Below are 18,641 nucleotides of genomic sequence, written 5' to 3'. Positions count from 1 at the left end.
GCTGGAGGAATGTCTCCGTGGTTCAAGGTACTTGCTGCTCTTTCATTGGTTCCCAGCATCCATGCCATATGGCTCACAATCTCTTCTAACTAATCCCAGCTCCAGATCTGATGCTTTCTTCTAGTCTCCATTAAGTACCTACACATGTGGCCTACTCAGACACATGTATGCAAGTAAATTAACATGACTCTTAAAAGAAAAAAATGCAGTAGTGGGTCCCCTAAGAACCACTATCTAGCTCTGACCTTGCTTCTTAGTTCAGAGGAGCATTGTGGGACCCCAAGATAGTCTTACTTTCTCATGGAAACTTTCTGGGGCCCCAAAACTAACCAGCTTGGAACCCTGCCCGACCACCCATCCTAGTTAGATTCACCTGCCAGCCCTGCTGGGTCTGACTGGGACACAGCCTGCAGAGTAGGGTCCACCTGCAACACAGCCTACAGAATAGGGCACAGATCTCTACTGTCTGGCCCACGGCTCTCCCCACCTTTCCAAGAACTCCTGTTACCAGCAGGCTCATGCAGTCAACACTAGGGAAAACCAGATGCTGAAAGGACAGTGTAAGAACACAATCAACAAAATGCAGGGCAATGTTGCATCATTAGAGCTCAGCTATCCTGTATATTCTAATGAAACTGAAACACAAAAAGAGGATCTTAAATCCAATCTTATAAAGATGATAGAGGCCTTGAAAGAGGACATGAATAAATCCCTTAAGGAAATACAGGAAAATACATTCAAACAGGTAGAGGCATTAAACTAGGAAGCAAATAAATATAAAGAAATACAGGAAAATATAAGCAAACAGGTGAAGGATACAAATAAAACTGCCCAAGACCTGAAAAGGGAACTGAAAATGGGGAATAGCCTTGAACTTGGCAGTACAGGAGACAACTTCCTGAACAGAATACCAGTGGCTCAGGCACTAACATCAATAAACGGATAAGTGGACCTCATAAAACCAAAAAGCTTCTGTAAGTCAAAGGACACCATCATTAGGATAAAATGACAGCCTACGGATTGGGAAAAGATCTTTACTAACCCTACATCTGAGAGGGCTAATATCTAAAATAAATAAAGAAGAACTCAAGAAGTTAGACACCAACAATCAAAATAACCCAATTAAAAAATGGGGTACAGAGCTAAACAGAGAACACTCAAAAGAGGAATCTCAAATGGCTGAGAAGCACCTATAGAAATGTTCAACATCCTTATTCATTAGGGAAATGCAAATCAAAATGACCCTGTGACTCCACCTTACATTCATTAGAATGGTTAAAATAAAAAAAAAAAAACCTCAAAGGGCTGGAGAGATGGCTCAGTGGTTAAGAGTACTGACTGCTCTTCCAGAGGTCCTGAGTTCAACTCCCAGCAACCACATGGTGGCTCACAACCACCTGCAATGGAGTCTGATGCCCTCTTCTGATGTGTCTGAAGAGAGCAATAGTGTACTCATATACATAAAATAATTTAAAAAAAAAACAACCTTGAAAACCTTGGGGAAAAAAAAAACCTTAAAGGACAGCACATGCTGGTGAGGTTGTGGAGCAAAGGGGAACACTCCTCCACTGCTGGTGGGAGTACAAACTTGTACAACCACTCTAGAAATCAATTTGGCAGTTTCTCAGAAGACTGGGAATAGTTCTACCTCAAGACCCAAATATACTATTCCTGAGCACATATCGAAAAAATGCATCATCATCCCACAAGGATGATGTTCATAGCAGCTTTATTCATAATATCCTGAAACTGGAAATAACCTAGATGTCTCTCAACTGAAGAATGGATACAGAAAATGTGTATATCTGTACAATGAAATATTACTCAGACATTAAAAATAAGGAATTTTGCAGCCAAATGGATGGAACTAGAAAATATCTTGAGTGAGGTAACCCATTCACTTAAGTGGATATTAGCCATAAACTAGGGCATACCCATGCTATAATCAACAGATCCAAAGAAGCCAAATAACAAAGAGGATACAAGGGAAGATGTTTGAATCTTTCTCAAACGGGGAAACAAAATAGATACTGAAGATTGGTGGAAGGAGGGAACTAGGTGGATGAGGGGCTGGGGAGGGGAGCAGGTATAGGGGTGGGGATCATATGTAGGGAGAGCAGAAGAGAGAGAAGGAGTATCAGCTTGCATGGAGTGCAATCTCTAGGATGTGCCAGAAATCTAGCTAAGATTCTTAGCAGTGGGGAATATAGATTCTGAAGTGGTCACTTCCTGTATCAAGGCAGGACTCTCCGTGGAAGGATAAGGACAGCAAGCCGCTCACAGAGCCTTCGAAGCCTTTGGCCCAAAACATGTCCTGCCTACAAGATGGGGAGGGACAAAAATAGAGCAGACTGAGGGAATGGCCAACCAATGACCGACCCAAACTGAGACACATCCCATGGGCAAGAACCAATCCCTGACACTAGTAACAATACTTGGTTGGCATTAACTGTCCTCTAAGAGGCTCTACCAGCAGCCAATGGAAAGAGATGCAGACTCACCCCCAAACATTAGTTAGAGCTAAGGGAGTCTTACAGTAGAATTAGAAGAAAGATTGAGGGACCTGAAGAGGACTTTGGGGACTCCACAGGAAGACCAAGAGAGTGACCCTGGACCCTTGGTGCTCCCAGAGACTGAATCACCAAGCAAAGAGTGAGCATCAGCTGAACCTAGGCCTCTGCACATATGTAGCAGATGTGCAGCTTGGTCTTCACGTGGGTCCCCCAAACTGGAGCAGGAGCTGTCTTTGGCTCTGTTGCCTGCCTATGGATCCCACACCCCTAAATGGACCGACTTGTCTGGCCTCAGTGGGAGAGGATGTGCCTAGTTACACAGTGACTTGATGTGTGTGGGGGGTGTTGGCACCCGAGGGGGAGTCTCCTCAAAAGGGGAAGGGGGAATGGTGAAGGACTTGTGTAAAAGGGTACTGGGAGGAGAGGAAGGGCTGATATTCGGTTGTAAAGGGAATAAATTTAAAAAAATACAGTAGCGAATAAGACAAAATCCTTGATTCATGATATTTTAATAAGGGGAAAGGTATGTGAAATAATAGCAGGAAGAGACAGACAGAATGGGAGGGGAAGGTCCTGGAAAACAGAATGATCATGACAACTTCTCCAGCAAGCTGATAAATTTTTCTTCATCTGTTTGCCTGGATGTATCTCTGCACTGTGTATTTCTGTTCACATGTGCATCTCATGTCCCAGGAGGCCTTAATAACTAGAAATAAATTACAGTTTTGAGCTTCTATGTGGGTGCTAGGAATCAAACCTCAGTCCTCTGGAAGAGCGGACAGTGCTCTTTAACACCTGAGCCATTTCTCCAGCCCAGTATGGTGTTATTTTAATACAGACTGGAAGGGGTAATTATAAGGCCTTCTCTGATTAATAACATGGTAAGGTTAAAAGCCCTGATGTTGGAGATACTTGGCATGTCTGAGGAACAGCATGGTTAATGTGGCTAGAATCTAGTGAGTTCAAGAAATTATAGTGAGGTCCAAGAGAATATTGGGTAGCAGATAATACTGGAAAGGAGCTGAGTTCCCTCACGGAGGTGGGATGCCATGGGATCTGAGCAGGAAGAGGGACACAACCCTGACTTCAGAACCACTCAGTTGTGTGGAGAGAACAGATCACAAGGGTCAAGGGTGCTAAATGGAAGGAAATCCCTTGCAGTGGCAACTGCACACAGGCAGACAGAACAGGCTTAGACTAGGGTAACATGAAGAGGATGAGGATGCTCCAGAGGAAGCAACAGAATTTTCTGGGATGGGATATGAGAAGCATCGAGGACATTTTAGGCTAGATCAGAATAAAGTAGTTATTGGTAATACTAACTAGTTAATTTTATGTTACAAGTCAGATATTTAATAGGTTAAAATATTTCATTCTACCATGACATGAGATAGTTTGTGATTTTCACCAAATTTTAATTTTCAAAATTCATTCTTCAGATCAGTTTACAACACTGGCAGTTTTCAATCAGAAAAGGTTTTATTACAAGAAACAATGACATCAGGTAAAAATGCAAAAATTGTGCAATTACGGCAAAATGTTTAAAAATATCTACACATTTGCCCCATAGGACTACAGTACTTACTACATACCTGAGCACTGAATATTGAATGCCATCTTAAACTCTTCACATGGGACTCTGGTTCCTTAGAGATCACATCCACTTTTCCTCATGCACCAATGAAATCAACTTGATGTTTACACATCAACTTTGTAGGATAACAAGAAACAAAGACAGACATAAATAATTTCTTCAATCCTACAACAGAGTTACACCTAGTTCAGTTTTCTCTGTGCAGAACTACATAGGAAAAGTGCTGTGTACATTCAAATGCAGAAACATAGTTAAAGAGAGACTGGCATTTGTTAGATCTTTGAATCCTGCTGTAACCATTGTGCCTTTCACTTATATTTCCAGACTATGAAAGTGTACCTTAAATTTCTACACATAAACCCACACATATCACTAATCTGTTTCCTAGGACCTTTTCTGAAATCATTTTAAAAGTGGCAAAATATCCCAGCTATGTAATGTAAACAAATTGTTCATAAAAAATTCAATATATATTCTACTCCCATAGCAAATTCTAAACCTTGTCTTTGATACACTATTCTTAAATGATTCCCTCAATATACACAGTTATGACAAAAGGACCAATTGTTGTACAGATCAACAGAATAAATCTAGTGTAGAATTAGCCACAGTGTATTGTTCTCTTACATATCGTACGTTACATGTACATTGCTAACTCAATGTTCTATGTCATGTATTCAAGTAATGAATTTTTCTAAATACAGAGATTGTCAAAGTGGCAGGAAACCTTAGAAACTCAACAAAGCTTTCAAAAATAAATTACATGGATATCTCTTGTAAAAATTATCTTCCCTCTCATTAGCAATACAAAACTATAATGTAATTAAAAAAATTCACAGAAATAACCCTAAAACAGCATGAAAAAAAAAAAACACAAGACAAACTAGAGAGGTTACAAAAAAATATTGGCTGACAAAATTTACAAAGAGATTAGGAGAAGCCACACATCCAGCTGTGGAGGACACATACACATTCGTTCTGTGAATGCTGTCCACTTGAACTGCTTCAGAGAACTTTCTCTACTTGTAGGAACTTTGAAAAGCAGTCTATAAAGTTTCTGGAAAAGGAGGTATGTGATGCAAGAGGCAATGTTTTCAATCTGTTTCACAGTATCTATCACCTTACACTGAATCAAACTGATTCTCTTTAAGAAAATTTGTTCTGACTGAGGACAAGCTCTGCCTTATGTGTAATAAATATTCTTTATCAGTTATAGTAGACAGAGTAATGAATATGTTTTCAACCTAAATACCTGTCTCAGATGAAAGGAATTTATGTTAATATTCCTAAATAACTGTGAGAAACTTATCAGTTCAATGTGAACAGCGCCTTAGTACCTAGAGTACAGAAACCTATGACTCTGTTCACCCACTCATCCTTCTAGATCACCTTCAGCTACAACAAGTGTTTCAACATAAAAATACTCATCACTGTTGAATGCAAAAGAGAGGTTGTAACTGCAATATGAACCTGATAAGCCACTGAATTATTAGACTACCCCAAGACTCCTGTTTCTAGAAAACAGAATTTTATAAGTTGGTGTTAAGACTTCACATTATTAGTTAACTTTCACGATACCAACAATGACTGGAAAGGTAGAGGATGGAAAAAGAGTTTGGGCAGCAAAACAGCCCATGTTAGTGCAAACTTGGAATTGTAAAACTGAATCCAGTTAGACCAATGACCATCTGCCATATCCTATCACACAAATAGCAGACCTCATGGAGTCACAAGGTAAAGTGCCAGAACCATGGAACTAGCATGCTAATCTGAAATATAAACATAGACTCATAAACCATTTAAATCAATCTAACTACATGTGAATTAACTTATACGAGCACCAGTCACCTGCAAATCTGAGCCCTTTCTGGGATTTTAAAAAATGAGACGGTGTTAGCACTTGAAAAAGTTATGGACAGAAAACTGCCACTTTAACCTTGTAGCTTAACTTAAAAGTTACATGAGAAATATGAAACAATCTGACTAAAGTTCATTCTGAGAACTGAGTTTTCCTTCAGTCTACTAACAGAGCACATTTAAATATCGTACACTTAAAAACAGTACACAAAAATATATATGTAAATAGATATAAATAGTAAGACTGAGGATCTAAGTTAGTGCTTCTCTGTTAGAGAGACCACAGCTAAATAAATGATATTGCCTCATATTGTTACCCGTATTTAAAATAAAGTCATGTTAACAAATTTGGATGTCTCTACCCAGGAATACTCTGCTTTTCAAGAGTGCATAGTTGTCTTGAATTCACCTGGTTTCTCACCAACTATTGATCACAAAATTCTAGGATGATACTTTTATGCCAGGGGTGGAAAAATGCTGATAATTGCACTTTGTTACCTTTCCTGACTGAAATGAAAATATCATGAAGGTAAAAGCAAATCCCTCCCGACACCACAATCTTTATGAGCACCCATTTCTGAATACAAAACTCTGTTAGCTTTCTTCAATGTTGACAGCATTTCCTAAACAAGCTTCCTTAGTATGAGATGCCAGTGACGTGCTTTGGCCCGCTACTTTAATTAAAGAACTTTCTGAAGACACTGAGGATAGAGTTTAGCCACTGCACACTCAAAATGGCGGCCAAGGTCCCACAGCCGATCTGGGGTCTCATACACTTTCATCCACTGGTCAGCAATGTCATCATATTGGTAAAGAGAATTTTTCCTGCTGGTTCTGAAGATATGTTCTTCAACAGTCACTTGAGTAGCTCGCACAAATAAATGGAGTTTATTCTGGAAAAGTACCAGCTTAAGGTATGGATTTATAGACTGGTCACATGGAAAGTCCTTTTTACGAGTCCATTTATTTAGCTCAATATCATAGGCTTCAACAGTAAACACACGCTGATGATTTCCACAGGTTCCAGCTATGTAGTAGATCGAGTCTTTGTACACGGCCGCTAAGCCCTGGATTCTAGGCACAGTCATGGGGGTTAAAAACCCCCAGTAGTCTTTTTGAGGCTCATAGAAGAGGAAAAATTCTCCTAAAAAAAGAAAAGGGAAACAAAAAAGTAAATTTTCATGTTTGGCTGCATCTTTAATTCCAACCTCTGAAGACTGTATTTTACAAATACTTGCCTCCTAGAACATACAAAGTAACATTAATATTACAGCCAACTCGCACAGGTCTGAATGACCTGGGAAAAGTAAGGCAGGAAACATGAACACATACAACTTCACCATAAAAATACATTACATACATGTGTGGTACTTCGTTAGAAAATAGCATATGGAATTGGTTAGATTTGTACTTTGTGGGTCTCTCCTGTGTTTGTGAATGTTGCTATAAAGCATAGACAAATTTCAAAACTATTTATGGAGCTGATATTGAGTCAGTTACTATTCTAAACTGACAATAAAATGGTGTATACTGAGCCAGACTATCAATCGGAAAATGTCTGTAAGTATTAAAGTTGTGAATATTGACAAGATCTCGCTAATGATATAACACTACTTTGCTTGTTGATAAGTTCTCTAGCCTGAACTCAGGATGATCTTAACTTTGAAATCCTACTTTACCCTCCAGAGAGCTAAAATTATAGGTATGATAGCTATGTCCAGTTTAATGGGAACATTGAATAATGTCTTTGTGATAACAGTATCAACTCTATGGCAGATTAAATGTATACTTCAGCAGTTATAGGCAGAACAGGTTGAATATACTTTATCTGAAGTGCTTGAGACTTTTAAGTATTTCAGATTTTAGAGTATCTACATATATATAAAATATACCTTGGGGATTACTCCAAGTCAAAACATGAATTACTACAGTATCTTTAGTGCCTGAGTTTAGACTACGACCTCTTATATAAGGTCAGGAATGGAATGTAGAACCACTCAAAAAAGTCTCAGATTTCAAAACAGTTTGGCTTTTTACATTAGGGATGCTCAATCTGAAAGACATAACCTTCTTCAACAGTTATCAGGTTATATATGTAAGGAGGCTTTGTAGGTCAGAAAGGAATTCTGGATTCTAAGTAAAGGTTCCCTTCAAAACTATTCTAAATTAAGGATATGAATTAAATTGCCTACTTAATAAGCGTGACATTTCACTTTATTTAAGCTCTAACTTTTGCTTACATATTACCTTCTCTTTCTATTAAAATGTGACTAATATATTACAGTATTCTTGATAAAAAAAAAAAGGAGTTAAGACATCTTATATGTCCCAGTTCTCTACAAATTTCTTATAAAGAAAAGTTGATTTAAAAAGTCTCAACTTCTCTTTACTAAACTAACACCAATGCTAAGCAATTTTAAAAACTCTCAGGGCAGGGGCTGGAGAGATGGTCAGCAGTTAAGAGCACTGACTACTCTTGCAAAGGTTCTGAGTTCAATTCCCAGCAACCACATGGTAGCTCACAAGCATCTGTAATGGGATCCAATGCCCTCTTCTAGTATGTCTGAAGACTGCTACAGTGTGCTCATACACAGAAAATAAATAATGATTAAAAAAAAAAATCTCAGGGCCACAGATTCCTCTTATATAAAATAAAACCTCCAGTTACAAATTATTTGCTCTGGTGCTTAAGTCCTGTTAAGTTATTGCTGTTCTGCTATAGTATTTGCATTAATTACAGCCCCCACATTGCAATGAGGAAGCCTTAAAATTATCTTTATAAACTATTTTTGGCAGTAACACAATACATGGGGGAGTGCTGTTGGGGGGAGAGGAAGAGGAAGGAGAAAAGCACAGTTCATCACACTGGATAATATAACCATATTGGATGAATTATACACCCATTCTTACATTTTGCAAAGATAAACCCAAACCATGACATCCTTTCATTTAACTAAAATATAGTACCAGATAGTACTACACCTTAATTCTATAGAATTAATAAGCAACTTAGAGCAAACATATCCAGGCTTCTCAGAGAAATTAAGTCAAAGAATTAGAGCAAAGAATATCATTTTTAAAAATGGGATAGGGCTTAAAAATAACCATGTATATCTTCATGAAAACTTACATTGATTGTTCCTGATTTATTATAGTTATAAGAAAATATTTGAATATAATCCATTTAGAAGCATAGTAAATGAATAAGGATTTCAGAATTATCTACACTGCATTCAAAATCTCAGCAATTAAAACATTAAGAAAAATGAAAAGGGGCTGGGGAGATAGCTTAGCAGGTAAAGTGTTTGCAATATAACCATGAGGATCTGAGTTCAGATTCGTAGGAAAAAGCAGGGCACAGTGGCACACCTATATAACCATGGCACTGAGAAAGCAGAGAAAATCAGATTCCTGAGGGACCTGAAGGCATGCCAGTCAACTCAATTGGTAAGCTCCAGTTTCAGTGAGCGCCTGTTTCAAAAAATAAAGTGGCCAACAACAGAAAAATATCCAATGTTAATGACTGGCCTGCACACTCATACACATAAATTTTTTAAAAGTTAAGGTCTAAAGAACATAATTTCAAGCCTTTGTAGTTAAGTTTCATAACTATTATAACCCTTTGTGGGCACCAGAAAGTGGGTCAGCAGCTAAGTGCACTAGCTGTTCATTTAGAGGACTCAAGTTTGAATCTCAGCATCTATAGGGCAGCTCACAACCATCTGTAACTCTAGTTCCAAGGTATCCCTCTTTTGGCTTCTACAGTCACCAAGTATGCATGTGATATATTACACATACATTCAGGCAAAATGCCCATATACCTAACATTTAAAACACACGAAAGCCTAATAGACCTGGAAATAAAGTTCAATGTTTAAAAACACTTGCGGCTCTGCTCTTCCAGAGGATCTGGGTTCAGTTTCCAGAACCCGCATGGCAGCTTGTAACTGTCATTAACTCCAGTTCCAGGTGATCCAACATCCTATTATTTTGGCCTCTGTGAACACTGCATGCACCTGGTGCATAGACATAAATGCAGGCAAAATGCTCATACATATGTATAAAAAAAAAATCTTGGAAGAGAAACAAGTCTCCTTGGTAATAAATGAACAGTGCGTGCGACTCCAGTAAACTCATTCATTAAGTTCCATAAAAAGCACTTGCCACATCTGTTTACTGTTTATTTGAAAATGCTCTAAAATAGTCAATAAGTAATAAACTTATGCTTTTAAAAACACTTTGAGATCCAAACATAACTCAAAAACAGAGAACCAAACATTTCAGTAACTTAAAAAGATTTAACATTTTCAATGTTTTTGACCCTGATTTTCTAAGAGACTGTTCTAGCAGAGTTGATGGTTAGGAAGTAGTAACTACTAGGAAGAATTAGCCGCTTTGCTATTAGTAAGTAAAGCATCCTTGGCATATAACCTTTGATGAAGAACCCTTTTGCTACCTACCCTGTAAGACGTAGATTTTCTCTTTGTGCTCCACAGCGTTGTGAAACTCCATTGCAACTGGCATGGCACAAACAGTCATCCAGCAGTTCTCTCTGCTGTCATAGCACTCCACAGACTTCAGTGAGTTTCTCCCATCGCCTTCATAAACACGCCCTCCAATTGCATACATTTTACCACAGCAATATACTAGTTTGCAGCCTATTCTGGCCCGAAGCAAGGATGGCTTGGAAAGCCATCTGTTGGTGGAATGGTCATACATCCAAAAATCATTTTCTGCTTTATGATCGATGGACACCTCACTGCTGCTTGGCCTGTACCCTCCTGCAATGTATATGTCATTATCTGGTGAAACAAGAATCCCAACTTCTCTTAGGTCATTTGGTGGTTTGCATAGTTTAAACACTCTTCCTGTGACTATATCTAGACAAGGCACTGTTTGCTTCTTTCCTGAGTGTTTGTGTGCAGCATCAAAACATATAATCATTTCAGAAGCAGTCATTCCAAGCCTCTGTGTACAGCCATTGGTGTTAGAGGGTCCTTTTTCTCCACAACTTTTGACTATGGCCTGCGCAAACTGAGGAGGAATTTTCTCAATAAATGTATCTTCCATTAGAGGAAAACGTATACATTTGGCAAAAATTTCTGGAAGGTGTACTTCTCTTTCATTCTGCTCATGTTCAAACCACCTTATAATGCTTTCATAAACATGTTCTTCCCGGTCTACATTTAAATCGTCACTATCTAGTATGCTTATGAGTTGGTCTTTTGTCAGCTGGAGAAACTCTTGTTCTTTGGTGACACACAGAAACTTTTTACGGATATATTCTTTTGATCGATCTCCAAGTTCCTGATGACCATAATGATCAGCAAAGATAAAGACTCCAATAGAATTCTGTGGATCCAAATGACTAATCATGTACTTAGCACACTGGTCTTGTATGGAAGGAATTTGGAAGATGCTAGCTGTAGTGAACAAGGCTTGAACATTGGCCTCTGTCAGAATAACTCTAGAGGTATAGGCATAATTCAATACTAAATCCATTGATTCAGCTTCAACACCGATGATTCGAACTTCTTTCTGAGTACTTTCTGTAAGGCCGCTAGTGAACATGGATCTAAGAAAGAAAAAGATTAGTATTTTATATGCACCACAAATGGAAACTTTTAGAAGTATAAAGTCATCACATATATAAGCCATTCTGAAAACTGATCATCTAGCACGAAGACTTAACTCCAGTTAATCCCAAAAGCTCTGTTCTCAGGGCCATTACATCTTGTGCCAAGGAGTTAAACACATACAATCTAAAAATATGGTACACTGGCAGACTGCTTCAAGTTGAAATCACCTGGGGAACTACAGCTGATGGAAGGGCCTGTGGGAGTGCCTCTCTCTGTCTGTCTCTGTCTGTCTCTCTGTAGCAAGCACTATGGAGATTCTTTTGGGATGGTAGTCCTTCATCTATCAAGACTGGAAAATAGCTTTGATCGCCAGAGTAACTGGGAAATTGTGACTGGAGTGAGCCTGAATAAACAAACTCTGAAGTCACACTCTATCTTTCAACTCCCCAACGCATATATACCCCTAAATAACATCCCTGGAATATATTGCCCTGATCGAGATAGTCACTTGCCCTGACATCCCTTGACAATTGTTCTTCACTTTCTTGTAAAAATCCCTTTGGGCAAATAAAATAAGATACATATAGGTATCTCTTGTTAATTAGATGTTGTGTTAACTGGGTTTCTCAGTCTCATCAGAGCCACATAAGAACTGAAGGAGGCAGAGGGGCAGGTTTCTGTTCTTATATGTTAGCTACAGAAGGAGAAATTGTAAATGATGTATTTCAGATCTGACTGTCCTTGCAGCACCCATCCAAGCTTCTAGTCAAATTGCCTTATGGCTAACGAACCTTATACTGTCATGTCTCAGAAAAAGCTCAAGATACCATCAACATAGCAATGAGTCCTAAGTACAACAAGGCAGTCTAATAAAATCCTTGATAGCCCAGGGAAAACTATATTGTGTGGACAAAGTAAACTTCATCTCAGAAAGAGCAAGCGTTCTTCGAAGGTCCATACTTTTCACCTACACCTTTTAAAGACCACTTTACTTATCTTGGATACTTTGAAAACCCTTCCTTAATAGATATACTTCACTTTCTCAGGTAAAGTTCCTGTATTTTACCTATTTATATCCATACAGAAAAGTTATGGTAGGGTTAATATGCTTTTTTCTAAAGAGTTTAAGTTTTAACACATCACTGATTCTTTGGAAATTATTTTTAAATTCCCCAAAGTACACCCTACAGACTAAGCTTCTTAGATGGGTGCAGTTGTGTATAATCTCAATTAGTGGAAGGCTGAGGTGCGAGGGTGGCCATAAATTCATAGCATCCTGAGCAACAGTAAATTCCAGAATAGCCTGGGCATACACTTTAGTTAAGATGTTTGGTTTTTTTCTTGTTGTAAATGAGTATATTTTTGAAACCTTCTTTCCCAAACATTAAACAGATAAAAGTCTTAAGTATTACTCATTTATAAACATCATTACCTTTCCATAAGTTTCATTTTGTTGTTACTATCATTTTGAGACACAGTCTTTTCATATAGCACTGATTGTCCTGAACTATGTAGAGACTAGGCTGGCCTCAGATTCAGAGATGTCCCTGCTTCTGGTCCCCATGTGCTGGGATTAAAGGCATGCACTTTCACATCCAACCATGCTAGGAAACTCTTAACACATTTTTTTTTCTTCCTAAAGTCCTATGAGAAAAGATATGCTTTTGTTCTTTTTGAAAAGCATCTGGAGTGCTTACTAGGTACCTGAATTGGTGTGGTGTCTGGGATAAAAGTAACTGAGACCTAGTCACTTTGAATTTGTTGTGTTACACTGTGAAAAGTATCCTAAGTGGGAAAATGGGCAGACACCTTTGAAGGCCCCACCAAATACATGGGGGCTTTTTTATTTTTTTAAGATTTTATTCTTTTTATTTATGTACATATATATGGGTGTGGGGTAGTGTGGAGGACTGTCCACATGTGAGTGGAGATGCCTGCAGAGTTTAGAAAAGGGCATTAGGTCCCCTGGAATTAGAGTTACAGGTGGCTGTGAGTGGCTTGATAGGGGCGCTAAGAACTAAATTTGCGTCACCTGCAAGAGGAGTAAGTGCTCTTAACCATTGAGCCATCTCTCCAGCCCTCAATACATAGAATTTTAATACGTAGTATGAGAAACCTTGAGGATACGAGGGCCAAACTCAAGAATAAAGACTATGTCTCTTTTTACTTCAATAATGTACATTTTAGGTTTGATATTACCACTTGACTGAAAAGTCAAATGTTCCTATGTTTGAGCTGCTTTTAAATTCAGGGGTTGAATGAGTCACCTACATAGCTATCAATTAAAAAGAAAACTACAGGCCTTCATTAGGTTCAGACTGACTCCCACGACAAAACACCATCTCATCTCCGTTTATCATGGGAGCCACTCCTGCCTTCAACAGGCTAGGCTAACACACGGCAGTGGGCTGATATCTTGCTGGGTTCCCTGATAAGTTCTGCACATACTTGATACATTGGGAGTAGTTCCTTGCACAAAATCCCAAGTAGCAAATACTTGGGATTTTATTTTATTAAGATATTCAATTTTAATTTTAACAAGTCACTGGATCAGGAAGCAGTCATGTCAAATTTCCAGCCTTTCTAATTCTTTCACCTGCAATTCAAGGCTTGGAAATTATTAAGTATGATTTCTGTGATTCTCACATCAGGAGAGCCAAGAAACTTTTGTGCAGAAACAAGAACTTATTTTTTTCAGTTCTCTAGCAACATCTTTATGTGAATGGCATTTCAAAGCATTTAACTTACTAGAAACTAATATCTACTGTAACTATACTTCTCTTATGTAGGCATTCAAATTATCCATGACATGTATATGGCATCCTCTAGAGAATAAGGTTTCAATGAGAAAATTTTTACTTTGAAGTTTCAACTTATTTTTTACTATTCAAAGAGAATATAGTTTTGTTTCACTCTTTTTAAACAGAAACTTGAATGGAGACTTACTTGACCCATTTCATTAAGTGTCACACAATAAGTCTAATTTTAGAATAAAATCTAGTTCTGCCATTTGAATGACTTAAATATCATTCATCTGGATCTTTTCATATGCAAATGGGAATAACTGTATAAAGGTAAGATTATTAATACTACAGAAGACAATACATATCAAAGAAGCTTCATTCAGAGTTTGGTCAGGAGCAACTGTGCCTTATATTCAAACACAAACCTGTGTTCTGTAGGTTTCATCTTTTTTTTTCTTTCCAGCTTTCTATCCTGTAATAATTACTACTTGGTTCAACGACCTACCCAAGGCAAGAGTAAACAGTTTTAAGAGTCAGAACTGATGTAACTGTACTGAATCCACCATGCTGAGGAACAGGGACCAGAAACTAGTGAGTACAACATTACAGTGAGGTGTACCTTATAAACACCTCAAATGATAAAGCAAGAGTGTGGCTGACAAGATAGTCTACGATTCCCAAACCACTTCTGTATGCTGAAGGGCTTTTAGAATCAAGCACCTGACACAAAACCTATTCCAATCACATTCTTAGAATAAGAACTTAAGTTTTCAGATCCAAGTTCAAAACTTTCACTTTTCAGTATTTTATGGTAAAAGGGAATAGAAAACGAGAGTGAAGAAAGCATGAGATATTTCTGGGAATCTTGGTAAGTAAGACATAAATAACCTTCATTTTATTTCACTGCTTTTTACAAAACTCCACCACATTAAAACAATCTACTAAGTCCTAGTTTACTTGTAAAGGAATAGATTCCTATGTTTTCAAAACTCTAAAAAAAGCTATATGTACTAAAAACTAAAGGAAAAAAATCACAAATATTTAAAATTCTAAATCTGTCCCTAATACAACTTCCAATGACTGAAACACTGTATATCTATGTTGACCAGTACAGCAGCCACCAGCCACATGTAGCTATCTGTGCACTTGACATGTTTTAGTGTACATGAGTTAATAAATTTAATTTTAAAGCATTATAATTGTTTTCACATGTAGGCCAGCAGCATCCATATTGGAAACACCTCACAAGTCCACTAACTTAAATCCCAACTATCTGAACTCTAGAATCCCACCTCAAAACAAGGGCTCATTAATAAGACAAGACCTATTATCTACTCTCAGAAAATAAACGCACTGCTTGCCTTTATTTGTCCCAACTCAGTATCACAGCCAAGTGGGTAATACTAGGGATGAAAGGGAGTCTGGTACGGATAGTAATATAAGTTTCTACCGTCGTCATACCTGAAGTAGGGGCTGATTGCAGCAAGAACGTTTCTATGACAGGAAAATGTTTTCCCGTGATCCACTTCCACTACAATGTCTGTCAACTGTCCTTCATCGTACATTGTTTTGAGTTGCTTAAGAATACTGCAAGCATGGAAAGGGTCCATGGTATCGTTGGCTGGGTCTGAAGACGGAATCCCATTCGGTGTTGGGGAAGACTTACTTAAATCTAGGAGAAAAATCGCACAACCACAAGAAGTTCGAAGCCAGTTTAAGGCATCGTGGGTTTTTTTTTCCCTCACCCCTTAAACAAACGCCTCTGTGTGTACACACAGGACCGCCGACATAGGCTCTGGGAGCCGAGAGCTCAACAAGGGCGAACAAGTTCCCAGGCCGGCGCGCTCCTCGGGAGCCCGGCGAGCCCGCACCGCCGCGCTCGCGGAGGGAGCGTGTGAGGCGAGCCAGCCGAGCCGGCAGCAGCGGTGCGCGGGGACTCGGCTCCGGGCAGAGCGCGGGGCGGGAGCCTCTCGAGGGCAGCGCAACCGAGGGCGATTGCCAGGGTACCCCTCAACCGCCTCGCAGGCGGCCGGTACCCAGACGCCCCATCTCCGCGGGCGCGCCGCCCACCGCCCTCCTCCCCATTCATCCTCGCCTCCGCGCCCGCCGTCTCTCCATCCTTCCCTCCCGCCTTACGGCCGCCTCTTCAGGTCAAGGCCTGCGCCCGCGCTCCTGCTTCCCTCCTCCGACACTGCCGGCGGCAGTACCACGCCACCCACCTGCCGACGCGGCCATTTCTCCAAGGGGCCCCGGCTCCTGTTATTTAAAGAGGAAATGTCATTGCGTTTCGCTCGCTCCCGGGTTCCGGCTCTACTAAGCGTCGCCTAGCCAATGAGGGTGGCTAACCAAGACGGCTCCTCCCCGAGCCTCGAAATACCTGGCGTTTATTGGTTAGCATTCGTGTACCAGCGCGTCGGGAAATGTAGTTTTAAGGCCCCCGTTCCCGCGTGCTCCTAGTCGGGCAGAGGCCCAAGCCGAGCATTCCTATTGGCTAGGTGGGCGTAGGCGAGCCCCGAGCCCGCCAGCCTGTGCATGTGAAATGCGCAGCGCCCGCTGGGAAATGTAGTCATTTAGTTGAGGCGAGCTGTCACTGAGACACGAGGTAGGAAAAGCTCTTGTAGAGCAAATTTCCCTGGCTAAGGCCTCTCTCCTAGTCTTGACTCCGTTTTAAAACTAATTTTCTTCATACTGCAAATTCCCTATCCGTGACTAGATTCCGGTATGAAAACACGCTCTACACGAGGACTATGAAACTCTGAAAAGTTGAAAATGGTTAGGAGGGCTGTTATCCAAAACTGCAAGGGATATAAACGCCCCCCGCCCCATCCTCAAACACACACAGATGGAAAATAACGGTAGGCCTCTGCTGAGTCACCTGTGACGCCCACTTGACATTGCATCGCCTTAGCCACATGTCCTGTTTTTCATAGATGAACTGGGTCTAGCTCATCACTCAGGACCTGAATCCTCTTGGCTTGCATTTCTAGCACACCCAGGAAACACCTGTCATACCGAAGAATACAGGCTCACTCGACAGAGACTCAGGTGACTGATTTCCCCTGGGCTTCTTGAATGTGAAGAGGGCCTCTGGCTTTCCTGTGAAGAGATGCTGGAGAGAGGCTGAACCTGGCACTCCTCCAGACTGTGCTCAAGTTCTGGCTCTTGCACAAGCTCTTCCAGCCCTTGAATCTAATGTATAGCAGCCAGCACTCAGCATTCAGTCTACTTCATAGTTTTTTGTTTGTTTGTTTGTTTGTTTTTGTTTTGTTTTTGCAACAAGCAGAGGTTTTATTGTTGACCTATTTTTTCTTCTTCTTCTTCGTGTGTGTGTGTGTGTGTGTGTGTGTGTGTGTGTGTACGTTTGTAGGTGTGGTTTTGCACGAGTGGATGTTCATATGGGGTTGGGGGCGGTGCATGTGCATGCATGTGGAGGCCTGAGGTTGATGTTGGAAATCCTACAACGCTGCTTTTCTACCTTATCCAGTGAAGCATGCTCTCTCAATCAAACCCAGAGATCACGCATACTGCTAGTCTCTCTAAGCAGCTTGCTCTGGAGATTCTCTTTCTCTCTCTAGGTTGGATTCTGGGGAATTGGAACATCTGTCCTCACACTTGGCATGGCAAGCACTTTAATCACTGAGCCATCTTCTCAGCCAGTTTTTTTTATCTATTTTGATTTTCTCATCTTGTTTTTGACATCTAACAGGATGCTCTGATAAAGTGGGAATGATTTAAAATAGTTGAGTTCTATTCCCTAGGTGTGCTAGAAATTTAAATAAAGTTCCAAGTGGTATGCTGCTATGCAAATTAATGAGATGTGATGCTTCCTGGGGACTGGGGCTTAAGGACCTCACTCACAGTCCTTGCTTATGAAACATTAAAGGCTTGCTTATCAGCATAGTCTTTACATGATGAATTTGACTTTACTTGTTACTTCTAACTTTGAATTTGTATTTCTCATGTATTCAATAATTTAGTAAAATTTGTGTGTGTGTGTGTGTGTGTGCATTTGTATGTGTGTTTTTGCACACATACATCATTCCCACTTTTTACCAACCACAGGTGAAATTTCAAGACCCTTTAACAAGATCTCCTGGAGTTGAAGATGCCCTCCCTTGGGGGCTGGTAGTGTGCTTGCATGGTGCCTCTGGTTCAATTTACAGCAGTATACTAAATAAATAAGTTATGCTCACAATATTAAGGGCATTAAGAAAATGACGTTTATCAGTATAATTTTAGCAATTAAAATAGAAAGCATGCATTTAGGGGGAAGTCCTATTGGCTGTTTCACTCAAGTTCAAATTTAATCAACTTTTTCAGTCCTGTTAAAGCTCTTTAAGAGACACTTGGCTAA

General features: G+C 39.8%; 1 protein-coding gene across 1 annotated transcript; it reads right to left on the bottom strand.

Annotated features, from left to right (window-relative positions):
• Positions 1-6,269: 6,269 nt before the first annotated feature.
• Positions 6,270-16,592, bottom strand: Kbtbd8 (kelch repeat and BTB domain containing 8). The gene is made up of 4 exons (XM_028773099.1): positions 16,507-16,592; positions 15,749-15,959; positions 10,425-11,539; positions 6,270-7,108 (listed from the first exon to the last, which is right to left on the bottom strand). Exons 1-4 carry the CDS (start codon positions 16,520-16,522, stop codon positions 6,645-6,647), a joined length of 1,806 nt encoding a protein of 601 aa, XP_028628932.1. The 5' UTR covers positions 16,523-16,592; the 3' UTR covers positions 6,270-6,644.
• Positions 16,593-18,641: the final 2,049 nt, after the last annotated feature.

This window comes from Grammomys surdaster, unplaced genomic scaffold, assembly GCF_004785775.1.
Source record: "Grammomys surdaster isolate TR1022 unplaced genomic scaffold, NIH_TR_1.0 220, whole genome shotgun sequence".
NCBI lineage: Eukaryota > Metazoa > Chordata > Mammalia > Rodentia > Muridae > Grammomys > Grammomys surdaster.
The sequence above is the reverse complement of the archived record's forward strand: the minus strand, read 5'-3'. Positions and strand labels throughout refer to the sequence as shown.

Coding starts and splice junctions, on each gene's coding strand:
- Kbtbd8 (XM_028773099.1), bottom strand. Junction 11,540..15,748: donor GCAATCAGCCCCTACTTCAG/GTATGACGACGG, acceptor TTTCTTTCTTAG/ATCCATGTTCACTAGCGGCC. Junction 7,109..10,424: donor GAAAATCTACGTCTTACAGG/GTAGGTAGCAAA, acceptor TTCTTTTTTTAG/GAGAATTTTTCCTCTTCTAT.